The sequence below is a fragment of the Oncorhynchus masou genome, chromosome 6, assembly GCF_036934945.1.
Source record: "Oncorhynchus masou masou isolate Uvic2021 chromosome 6, UVic_Omas_1.1, whole genome shotgun sequence".
Taxonomy (NCBI): domain Eukaryota; kingdom Metazoa; phylum Chordata; class Actinopteri; order Salmoniformes; family Salmonidae; genus Oncorhynchus; species Oncorhynchus masou.
This window is the reverse complement of record NC_088217.1, coordinates 62,158,874-62,172,052: the sequence shown is the minus strand read 5'-3', so window position 1 is coordinate 62,172,052 and position 13,179 is coordinate 62,158,874. Positions and strand designations below refer to the sequence as shown.

Sequence of the window (13,179 nt, the reverse complement as noted above, 5' to 3'; positions counted from 1 at the left end):
TCAACATCAGTTCACCGTCTCACCTCATACTGTATTGGAGCAGCAGCATCTGACTTGATCGTTGATGGTAATCATCATGTTTTGAATCTGAGAGTAAATAGAGCCTACGAAAACTTTAAAAATGAAGGGTTCAACTGGAGTTGTTCTCAGATCCCATAATAACCGTAGGGTTCTTGGTAAATGAAAAACAGCCCCAAAAGGTTATTCAAAGAACTTGTTGTAAATTGGGTTCATCGAGGAACCTCCGTTGTTGCTGGACTTCTTCCGGGAACTTCGCAATTTCAACTGAAAACGATGGTGACAAGTTTGGATGCGTCAACAAGTTAAAAAGGTTCCGTTTTGGTTGATGTTTGGCTCTGAATATGTCATGAAATAATTTATATCTAATAATATAACATACTAATAATGAATAACGAAGACATTGATGGTTTTATGTGAATATCTTCCACAACGTTATTGTAGCTAATTACCGTAAATATTAGAAAGCTCAACTATATCCCTCAACTATATTCTTTCCCATATATTGTGTATCGTTTCCATAAAGCCAACATGGCTTTACAGTCATTAACGTAAGTTTCCAATCGAGAGCAGTTCTCACTATTGTGATAATGAAGTAGCTAACGTTAACTAACTAACTAACTAAGGACGGTGACCTGTCCAGACGAGATGTTACAACGAACTGAATCGTCAAGTAGTAGACAATGGACCTGATCGGACAGCTCAGAGCCTCTGCTCTTTTCTGTCCATAATAAACAATTGGATTGGTGGAAGAGGCAGGGCAGGCCAGGAGCAAGGAAGGAGGGCGTGGTCAAGCAATGCTTTTTTTGTAATCGTTTTTTTTGTAATTGTATTTTTTTTGTTTCTAGTCAATGGAGGTCTTCCTCTTTATATAGCCTGCTACAGCATGCAATACTATTAACTCACAAGGGGGCATAACGTTACATAGCCAATACTATCCCATTTTGGAAACGTTACATGGACGTCCCCTTGTGGAGGGAAATTAATATCTTAGATGGTAGCTGAAGATGGAATTCAAATGCATAATGTTATTAATACAGTGTCTAGACTACCTCTTTTCTATAAATTCCCTTCAGAATCCAAACACAGTAAAGCCACGCAGAAAAAATGTTGAATGAATGAAATCAAATGAATCAAGTCCATGGAATGGATATAGACAAAAAGAGAATTCAAGGACTATCAGAGATAGAGAGGTGAGGCAGGAGTGAGGACATCATCCTGTTATTTTGACAGTCCCTGAAGGACAATACAGAAGGGGTATTTGCTCTTATTCCTTCCTTATCTCAAATGTATTTTGTAATAAAAAATAGCAAGTGTAGTAAGATAATTGCTTTACTTTACTAGGACTGGAGACCACAGCAGCGATTCTGCTCTTGCCCTACCTCTTCAATGAGGACCTAAGTGGCCTTTATGTCCGTGACAAGGTATGCCTATGCACCAATCATCTGTTTCTTCATAAACATAGGTGTGGATGCTTATAAAAAACTACAGCTGAACATTTATGGTCTTTGTTAATTGTATGTGTATTAATACTTTCTTACTTTTGTTGAAACAGATTTCAACCGCTCTTCACTCCTTTACTGCACTTTGGCGGAAATCCATTTCACCATGAGTGAAAATCCCGCTGACCTTTGATGGGGAGAACATCCATGCCCTCGAGGACGTCCCCATGGGACTTGGGCCTTTGCTAGGGCTGTATTTTTTTAAATTTCCCCTAAATTTCCCCAAAATGTCAGAAAAACACTTACAGTGCCTTGCGAAAGTATTCGGCCGCTTTGAACTTTGCGACCTTTTGCCACATTTCAGGCTTCAAACATAAAGATATAAAACTGTATTTTTTTGTGAAGAATCAACAACAAGTGGGACACAATCATGAAGTGGAACGACATTTATTGGATATTTCAAACCTTTTTAACAAATCAAAACCTGAAAAATTGGGCATGCAAAATTATTCAGTCCCCTTAAGTTAATACTTTGTCGCGCCACCTTTTGCTGCGATTACAGCTGTAAGTCGCTTGGGGTATGTCTCTATCAGTTTTGCACATCGAGAGACTGAATTTTTTTCCCATTCCTCCTTGCAAAACAGCTCGAGCTCAGTGAGGTTGGATGGAGAGCATTTGTGAACAGCAGTTTTCAGTTCTTTCCACAGATTCTCGATTGGATTCAGGTCTGGACTTTGACTTGGCCATTCTAACACCTGGATATGTTTATTTTTCAACCATTCCATTGTAGATTTTGCTTTATGTTTTGGATCATTGTCTTGTTGGAAGACAAATCTCTGTCCCAGTCTCAGGTCTTTTGCAGACCCCATCAGGTTTTCTTCCAGAATGGTCCTGTATTTGGCTCCATCCATCTTCCCATCAATTTTAACCATCTTCCCTGTCCCCGCTGAAAAAAAGCAGGCCGAAACCATGATGGTGCCACCACCATGCTTGACAGTGGGGATGGTGTGTTCAGAGTGATGAGTTGTGTTGCTTTTACGCCAAACAAAACGTTTTGCATTGTTGCCAAAAAGTTCAATTTTGGATTCATCTAACCAGAGCACCTTCTTCCACATGTTTGGTGTGTCTCCCAGGTGGCTTGTGGCAAACTTTAAACAACACTTTTTATGGATATCTTTAAGAAATGGCTTTCTTCTTGCCACTCTTCCATAAAGGCCAGATTTGTGCAATATACGAGTGATTGTTGTCCTATGGACAGAGTCTCCCACCTCAGCTGTAGATCTCTGCAGTTCATCCAGAGTGATCATGGGCCTCTTGGCTGCATCTCTGATCAGTCTTCTCCTTGTATGAGCTGAAAGTTTAGAGGGACGGCCAGGTCTTGGTAGATTTGCAGTGGTCTGATACTCCTTCCATTTCAATATTATCGCTTGCACAGTGCTCCTTGGGATGTTTAAAGTTTGGGAAATCTTTTTGTATCCAAATCCAGCTTTAAACTTCTTCACAACAGTATCTCGGACCTGCCTGGTGTGTTCCTTGTTCTTCATGATGCTCTCTGCGCTTTTAACGGACCTCTGAGACTATCACAGTGCAGGTGCATTTATACGGAGACTTGATTACACACAGGTGGATTGTATTTATCATCATTAGTCATTTAGGTCAACATTGGATCATTCAGAGATCCTCACTGAACTTCTGGAGAGAGTTTGCTGCACTGAAAGTAAAGGGGCTGAATAATTTTGCACGCCCAATTTTTCAGTTTTTGGATTTGTTAAAAAAGTTTGAAATATCCAATAAATGTCGTTCCACTTCATGATTGTGTCCCACTTGTTGTTGATTCTTCACAAAAAAAACAGTTTTATATCTTTATGTTTGAAGCCTGAAATGTGGCAAAGGGTCGCAAAGTTCAAGGGGGCCGAATACTTTCGCAAGGCACTGTATGTTCTGAAGTGACTGTTCTGGGGATAAGATAAGTTGGGGTGAAGTTACCAGGGCCGGTCATAAAGATGGCTAACTTCCTAACATAACTAAGTGGATATGATATACACACTAAAGCTGAAAAATCTGTATTTAGCATCAAGTCTACAATATTGTTAGTTTACCTATGATTCATTTTTTAATGTATGTTGTTTTTATTGTACATCATTATTTGTGATTTTTTTTAGTGTCATGAAAAGCACTATAGAAAGTACATTTTTTATTTATTATGGTCTGACATGTCTACAGAAATGTGGTAATTTTGTAATGTGTTTTGTTTGGTAAGTTGTTTTGTAAATATTAATTCGTATTTGTGGTGCCAGTAAATAAACAATGAATTATTTAAATCAACATTGCCAATATTGTTATTATCAAATATGTTTTTATAATGGAGGGAGGGAGGACAGGGAGTTAAAAAATGAACCCCAAAAGGTTATTTGAGGAACCATGATAAGGGGTCAATTTGAAGAACCCCTAAAGGATACTCCAGGAACCTTTACTGTTTAGAGTGTATATTGATAAAAGTCACCTTGTCCGAGAGACATTTACATACTTATACACAGCCCCATTTGGGATGACTATTTTGGGGCGAAATAGCAGCCAGAACAGAGAGACCTGATATCGCCCATAATTCGACGTCATAGGACGTCACGTGCTGAGTGGGTATGACCAAAGTTATTATATTTAGCTGCACTTTGTAGTACATTTACATGAAAATAAATGTTTCTGATGCCACGTCACCCGGTTTCAAAGGGAGTTGTGCGATGTGCGTCTTTCAGGTGATTCTGCCACTGTGACGTATAATCTAGTGGACGGGACGCTTCTTCAACATCAACAGCTATTCAGCCACCTTGGTTCACTCTAACTTTACGGAAAAGGGTTTAATTAATGAATCTAGCAACTCCTCTCATACTGAGAATAATTACAGGTGCACCTTACTATCTTATACCTTACTATCTTATACTATATCATACATGGTCTTAACTAGTAAACACAGATTCTAGTTTTCATCCAGTTCACATAGATAGCTGGCTCGGCTCTCTTCACACCTCCAAGGTGTCCCCTCACCCCTCACTCAGGAACACACACTCAAGAGCCTATTGCCTCGCCCCTGTTTACGCCTCCAAGGTGCCCACCTCACACAGGAATACACACTCAAAGCCTATGAGGCTTTTATAAAAACTCTGCTTGTTTCACTCACCTTTTTCTTTTTTTTAGACTACGTTTGAGATGTGGTATCCACTCGGCTCGCTGCCTCTCAGATCAAAGGTGGGTTCATCTGCTCCGTTCCCAAAGTGTGGTCTCCTGAAATTCCAAGTTTGAGGGATCCCTCGTGTTCCATTTATCCAGGTCGTCAGGAGCGGTCACCAAGTGAAGATTCACATCCCAATCGCCAAATGTGGTTAATTTCTTTAATATCAAATGGAGGAGACAAACTTATCACACATGGCAGAGTTATTCTTAAACTAAATCTTTATTCACTTAATAATAAGGGAGCAGGTCAATACAACGTACACATATAAAGTGACTCAATTGAGTGCTCTACAATAACGATGGCTGGTCGACAAATCACCCCCAGATGATTTGTTGAGAGCCACGAGACAAAAGTACAAAGGTCTTTAATAGCCAAGATGCACCCCTTTCAACCTACATGACCAACAATAGACGTATAGAACGGGTAACAAGGTTAAGATTTGTATGAAAGATACTTATAATTCACAGCAGACAGCATCTCATGTAAAAACAGTACTCTTTGTGTAGAGACCAGGTTCTGGCCCTGGGGTCATCTCTCCCCGGTACCATATAGAACATTAACTCATGCTCTGGAATGCGGTCTCTTTAGGTTTTATCACCCAAAAGACATTGTAAATCTCCTGTCAGTTAACTCCCAGAGGCCCATCCTCAGTAGGTCACAAAGATTGTTCAAAGAACCATCTATTCGGTTGCAAAAAATAACCATTTGATCCAATAAAAGTATAACATAATGTTGCAGTTTTGCTCTCAGTGTCCACTGAAAGTTGACTAGTAACAACAACTGGGACATAAAAGACACGCACCATGAGACCCACTAAATCTGCACAAGAGGCAAATAAAAGAAAAACCCACACCAAACTTAAAGACAGGAAGCAAACCAAAAAGGTGGAGCAACTAAAGATGTTGACTCTCCACATCTATCAAGACAACTAGAGCACTGGGCCAGACACTCTTAAATATAACCTGAAACACCATGAGATGGACAAGCCATTACAGGTGTAACACATACTGATTAATGAGGTGACACCAATCAGTGCGCCCTACGTGCTAACGAGCTATACGTGCTAAAGTCCAACCTCAAAACATAAATGGAAAAACTAAAGACTGTAACACCTTAAGAGAATGCGCACCACCAACAGAAAACAACTTCCATTTCACATTATAATCAACTACAATATAACCATGGTGTCTACTGGCTGTCAACAATTTAAAAACAACTTATTTTTTTATTTGAATCAGTTCTCCCTATATGTCGTCTTCCTAAAACTCACTAGCTTCTAGAACTCTCGTCCCCTTGGAACGAGCCCAAACACAACTAATCTCCAATACAGAAAAACATGCATTCAAAATAAATTGTAATCCATGGCAACGCATTGGCTAAAAACAAAACACAAATCTTTTTGACTGCCCAACCTTGAGGAATTCAGGAACCAAGTGGTCCTCACCACGGACACAAGCACCAAAAACGCTGTTGTTTTGACAAGTAGCAATTAATAACTGATATCTATTAGGGGGGAAAATCAGGTTGTGCGTACTGTTGAAACTAACACAACTAAAAAACACATGGAAATGGGAGATATATTTTACCTCACTGGTTAGAGGACAACCTGCAGAAGACAGTCAGCTACATTTTGGAGTGATGCATTTAAATTTAAGGGTCGCAAAACAAAGAAACACAACACTTATTTGTCATCACTCAACAATATCACATCGAAATCAATTGTGCCGAGAGAGGAGGGAGATGAGGTTGCACGTCCTGTTAAAACTAACAGCCCAGAATCTGGGAATAATGTGAACATCCCTGGTTAGAGGACAACTCCTTTTTTGTTAGTCACTTTTTGTTAAATCACATAAATAGTACTCTTCCATTTCAGAGCCTGGATTTCCCCCTGAGGCTAATATATATCATGCTGAAATCCATAGAACAGGGTGACGTTTAGGCTTCTACATTGTGACATTAATTAATTGATATCATGAAACAACTCCTTCATGTATACATTTTCTGATATTTGATCAGAGATTGTTTATCAGATTATCTCTGATCACAGCTATGAGGTTTCTCTCCTGTTTGTATTCTCTGGTGTAAAGTCAGAGAGCCAGATGTCGTAAAACTCTTCCCACATTAGTCACAGCTATAAGATTTCTCACCTGTGTGTGTTCTCTGGTGTAATGTCAGATAGTCAGATCGAACAAAACTCTTCCCACATTTACCACAGCTATAAGGTTTTTCTCCTGTGTGTGTTCTCTGGTGTATTGTCAGATGGCCAGATCGAACAAAACTCTTCCCACATTGACCACAGCTATAAGGTTTTTCTCCTGTGTGTGTTCTCTGGTGTTGAGTCAGAATGCTAGATGTAATAAAACTCTTCCCACATTGACCACAGCTATAAGGTTTCTCTCCTGTGTGTGTTCTCTGGTGTCGAGTCAGAATGCTAGATGTAATAAAACTCTTCCCACATTGACCACAGCTATAAGGTTTCTCTCCTGTGTGTGTTCTCTGGTGCACTGTCAGATCTCTAGATTGACAAAAACTCTTCCCACATTGACCACAGCTGTAAGATTTCTCTACTGTGTGTATTCTCTGGTGCATTGTCAGATAGCTAGATTGAATAAAACTTTTCCCACATTGATCACAGCTATAAGACTTCTCTCCTGTGTGTATTCTCTGGTGTAAAGTAAGAGAGCCAGATGTAGTAAAACTCTTCCCACATTGATCACAGCTATAAGGTTTCTCTCCTGTGTGTATTCTCTGGTGCGATATCAGGCTGTTTGACTGAGTAAACCTCTTCCCACATTGACCACAGCTATAAGGTTTCTCTCCTGTGTGTATTCTCTGGTGCACTGTCAGAGAGCCAGATGTAGTAAAACTCTTCCCACATTGATCACAGCAATAAGGTTTCTCTCCTGTGTGGATTCTCTGATGAATTTTAATGCCTGATGAGGTGAAGCTCTTCCCACAGTCAGGGCAGCAGTGAGTTCTCTTCCATGTGGATCTCCGCAGATGTTTCTTGAGGTGTTCTGATGTGGAGAGACTCTTCTCTGCCTCTTCAGCATCATGAGGTTGTTGAGGCACCCTAGAGGCTCCACGATAGTCATGTCTCTCTCCTGTGTGAACAACAAAGTCAGACAAATGGTTAAAGGCCCACAACAGTAGAAATCCACTGTAAAAGGTGATGCCAACAGCGAAGTCATGATGTTGTACAACAATTCAAGTCCGTAATGAATGTTACAATTGTCTTAAAATAAGCAAGAAGAGTCATATTTTAGTAGTAACATCGATAATTGTAGGCAATAAATAAGTTATTCATGTTGTTGAAACTCTAAGCATTGTGCCAGATGACTTTTGGTCTCCAATATAAGCCCCTTTCTGTGTTTCCTAAAATTGCAGCACGAAGGTGATGCACATGCAATTTGTTTGCAGTTATGGATGTAGTGTATCTGGTTGTAGAAACTCCTCCCTGCTAATGAGGAAACCACTAGTTATGGATGAAGTATATCTGCAAATGAGGAAACAACTAGTTATGGATGTGGTATATCTGATAATGAGGAAACCACTAGTTTTGGATTTAGTATATCTGGTAATGAGGAAACCACTAGTTATGGATTTAGTATATCTGGTAATGAGGAAACCACTAGTTATGGATTTAGTATATCTGGTAATGAGGAAACCACTAGTTATGGATGTAGCATACAGTGGGGCAAAAAAGTATTCAGTCAGCCACCAATTGTGCAAGTTCTCCCACTTCTCCCAATCTTCTTCTGGATCATCCAAATGCTCTCTAGCAAACTTCAGACGGGCCTGGACATGTACTGGCTTAAGCAGGGGGACACATCTGGCACTGCAGGATTTGAGTCCCTGGCGGCGTAGTGTGTTACTGATGGTAGGCTTTGTTATTTTGGTCCCAGCTCTCTGCAGGTCATTCACTAAGTCCCCCCGTGTGGTTCTGGGATTTCTGCTCATCGTTCTTGTGATCATTTTGACCCCACGGGGTGAGATCTTGCGTGGAGCCCCAGATCGAGGGAGATTATCAGTGGTCTTGTATGTCTTCCATTTCCTAATAATTGCTCCCACAGTTCATTTCTTCAACCCAAGCTGCTTACCTATTGCAGATTCAGTCTTCCCAGCCTGGTGCAGGTCTACAATTTTGTTTCTGGTGTCCTATGACAGCTCTTTGGTCTTGGCCATAGTGGAGTTTGGAGTGTGACTGTTTGAGGTTGTGGACAGGTGTCTTTTATACTGATAACAAGTTCAAACGGGTGCCATTAATACAGATAACGAGTGGAGAACAGAGGAGCCTCTTAAAGAAGAAGTTACAGGTCTGTAAGAGCCAGAAATCTTGCTTGTTTGTAGGTGACCAAATACTTATTTTCCACCATAATTTGCAAATAAATTAAAAATCCTACAATGTGATTTTCTTCCCTCATTTGTCTGTCTTAGTTGAAGTGTACCTATGATGAAAATTACAGGCCTCTCATCTTTTTAAGTGGGAGAACTTGCACAATTGGTGGCTGACTAAATACTTTTTTGCCCCACTGTATCTGGTAATGAGGAAGTCACTAGTTGTGGATGTGGTATATCTGGTAATGAGGAAACCACTAGTTATGGATGTGGTATATCTGGTTGTAGAAAATCCTCCCTGCTAATTAGGAAACCAGACACTTAAGAACAAACTTCCTTTAGATGTTTTGAGGGAAACAATGTTACTATGGTTACTGTTATTCCATGTTGTGAATGTTATCCAATATGTTACTATGGTTACTGTTGTCCCATGTTGTGAATGTTATCCAATGTGTTACTATGGGTTATAGCAGTATGGCCTAATAATTTGACACAAATTAATTTAGGAATATTTTTGGTTGATACTTCAATGAGTCTTACAGTTCTAAATCATAAAGCCTAATTATCCTTGGTATAACCTTAAAACAGTACTATACTGGGGAATCCCTTCATGTTGGAGGTTGTTTCTACAATACTATACCGGGAAAGCCCTTCATGATGGAGGGTGTTTCTACAGTATTATACTGGGGAATCCCTTCATGTTATTTAATCCTTCTTAAAACAATTCCATATATCTTAGAAAAACCTCCCACTCAGACAAGGCTTAGACTCTGAGACTAGTTATTGTACATTACCCTGGGACTAGTTATCCTGGGATCGTACATTACTCTGCGACTAGTTATCCTGGGACCGTACATTACAATGAGACTAGTTATCCTGGGATCGTACATTACAATGAGACTAGTTATCCTGGGATCTTACACTTTACATTACTCAGACTAGTTATCCTGGGGAATAGTTTTAATACATTTGCAAAAAAATCTAAACCCGTTTTTGCTTTGGCATTACGGGTTATTGTGATGTCATTATAGGGTATTGTGTGTAGATTGATGAGGGTTTAAAAAAATAATAATCAATTTTAGAAGAAAGGGATGCACCGATATTACATTTTTGGCCAATAGTTGCCTTGTCCCAAAAAACTATACCAATAACCGATATTTAAAATTTTAGCAACCTTTTAAACATTCTAGTACAATTAAAAAGTTAAACACACACGGAAGCAGTGGTCTTAGTCACTGCATCTCAGTGCAAGAGGCGTCACTACAGTCCCTGGTTCCAATCCAGGCTGTATCACATCCGGCCGTGATTGGGAGACCCACAGTATCTGTCTGTTATTGGTGTAGAGGGGATGACAAAGGAGAGGGATCCCACAGTATTTGTCTGTTATTGGTGTAGAGAGGACAACAAAGGAGAGGGATCCTACATGTGGATAGGAAGATACAAGTTATCATTGTTACTAGAAAATATTCATTTAAAATCCAGGAACTTTACAACTTTAGCTCTCTAGGTCAAGCCAGTAGGTTACAGTAGGTTGTAACTTTCTCGGCCATGCGAGTCGGTTACAGTAGGTTGTATCTCCCTAGTTCATGCCAGTAGGTTACAGTAGGGTGTAACTCTCTCGGTTATGTCATTAGGTTACAGTAGGTTGTATCTCTATCAGTCATGCCAGTAGGCTACATTTGGTTGTATTGAAATGGAAACAATTATCAACCCAATGTGGAAAGTGTCAAATTTGGTCAGCAACAAAATTAATGGCTTATTTGCTATGTGAGGTTTACTTGATCTAACAGAAGTTTTGTAATGCTTAAGTTGTTATGTGGACACGTGATATACCGACAACTTTGATAAAAACATTATAGAAGCTGTCTCCAGATCACTATGCAAATTCATGCTAGTAGCTTAGCATCTCTCTTCATTGAATACAGGCAGTTGATGACAACAACCCTCAGAATATAAACAATAGTTTACAATAATAAGATGAATCCATCAATCCAAAGAAAGGATAGACAGGAGCTTGACAACCCGCAGTGCCGCTTTGTGGACAACGACTCCCCTTGTTAGGGCGGAGAGACATCTTGTCAGTATATCCATAATCTTTGGTGTAGCCAACCCAACTCTCAAATCGCACTATGGGGGGGGGGCACGGTGTGTAGTAAATCATCACTACACGAAAATCACTACACACCGTGCCCCCCAGTCTGCGGTCAGCAGATAGACCCTTCTCAAATATATATGCTAAGTCACTTTTTGGAAACGGAACGGAGAAAACATGGGGTAGCTTGTTCTCTACGTCGTCTGATTCTAGACATATTAGTCATCATCCTGGGCCCTCCGTTGAAGAAGTATTGACGAGCCAACTCCGAATATCCAAAGTTAAAAACACATTTAAGGCGGTACTTACTGGTGTTAATCAGATCTCCTATCTCCACCTCTTCATCTTTCAATGTGACAGTAATCTCCCCTTCCTTCTTCACTTCAAAAGCTACATCCTCCCCTTTCTCTTCCTCCTCTTCTTTCACAGTAACATACTCCTCCTCTTTCACCCTGAACGCGTCTTCCTCTGCTTTCACTGGAACGTCCTTCTCTTCTTCTTTCACTGTAACACCATCTACTTCTTGTTTTACTGTAACATCCTCCTCTTTCACGACAATGTTCAGCCCCAGAGTTTCTTTCTCCGGCCAGCAGACCTCCTCTTCTTCAACAGGATGAGAGTAGTTCAGGGAGCTCATGGTCGGGGATGTTAGCGTCGGTTGTAGCTATCATTAGCGACTAGGCTAGTGCTAACTTAACCAGCCAGCTACTATAGCAGACTAATACAAAATAACGTAATATTAAATTAAATAGGTTAACAAGTAGATACGACAGAAGTGTGTGTAAAACACAGTAGGTAATATACACCGAAAGCGTATAAATAGCTTGAATCTTTCGGCTATGTCGTCTAGCAGGCTACGGAGGTGGTTGACCAGCTGTTTCTGAAGAACCGTCCACTAGATTAAACGTCATGCTGGCAGCGTCGCCTGAAAGACGTACATCGCCGTCTGCTGACTGGAGGGGAAACGCAGTTGAGGATCATATTTTATTTTCAGACAAAGATTATTTTAAATGGATTTAATTAAATAATAATATTATATTGAGACATACAAAGATAGGAATGTGCTGATTGATTAGTGCGAATAAAACATGTTTACTACAACACATTTAAGGCAGTTTCATTAAGTCATACTAAATCTAAATAAGTAGTCAGCTACTGTCGGTCTATGCTGCTGCTACATGGTGTAACAATACATCATGTTGATGTATATAATGGACAGACTAGGTCTATACTGCTCCTACATTTTTATGTATTGTTATGTGTTATTTCTTTCTCTTTTATTTAACCTGGTAGCCAGTTTAGATCAAGTTCTCATTTACAACTGCGACCTGGGGCCTGTTGCACAAAACTAGGATAAGGGATTAAGCCAGGATATCTTGGTGATCCTGGCTCAATTGATCCGTAATCCGGTTGCACTAAAGATGGATAGGGGGCAGGAGGATATGTTATGGTATAAATTACCATGGAGATTTATTCTGTGGAGCTAGCCTGCTCCAGACCAGGCTAAATTCCAGGATCTATTTAATCTCATCCCTAATGTCAGTCAGCAGTCACCACAAATGGAAACCAATAGTTATTTCACTGCTCACTATACATTGTTATCACATATAACTAGACCCACTGTTATTATTTAAACGTTTGTGATCATTAATTTCAATGATTTTGGATAAAAAAATGATTTTTAGATGATGTTGCTATCATTAGATAATTTACAGTTTCCCATAGACTATAAGGCTATATATAAAATGATAGAATATTAGGGCCACAGAGGGGAAAAAAACACAAGTCATAATATTGTAACCAGTTGTTTTAAAGGAGGACAGTTGTTAAAATGACAGATGTGGGGCATTTCGTGAAATTGTACTTCAGTATGGTTTCATAAACAAAGACATGCTGATGTGCCAGAATATTAAGTATCACATTGTCATAAGTATCAAAACTGTAAAAACAATATGTAGCTTTTCTGCAGAAAGAACCAGCCTCATAAATGTATGACTTTATCCTTTTTCTTCAGTGTGGCCCTAGTACTCTGTCATATAAACAAATACACATTCCATATG

The 13,179-nt window shown here is 39.7% G+C and overlaps 1 protein-coding gene across 1 annotated transcript; it reads right to left on the bottom strand.

The window, feature by feature from the left end:
• Positions 1 to 4,889: 4,889 nt before the first annotated feature.
• LOC135542399 (zinc finger protein 501-like) lies at positions 4,890 to 11,995 on the bottom strand. The gene is made up of 2 exons (XM_064969328.1): positions 11,429 to 11,995; positions 4,890 to 7,793 (listed from the first exon to the last, which is right to left on the bottom strand). The coding sequence occupies exons 1-2, from the start codon at positions 11,754 to 11,756 to the stop codon at positions 6,811 to 6,813; spliced, it is 1,311 nt and encodes a 436-aa protein (XP_064825400.1). The 5' UTR covers positions 11,757 to 11,995; the 3' UTR covers positions 4,890 to 6,810.
• Between the last annotated feature and the right edge of the window lie 1,184 nt (positions 11,996 to 13,179).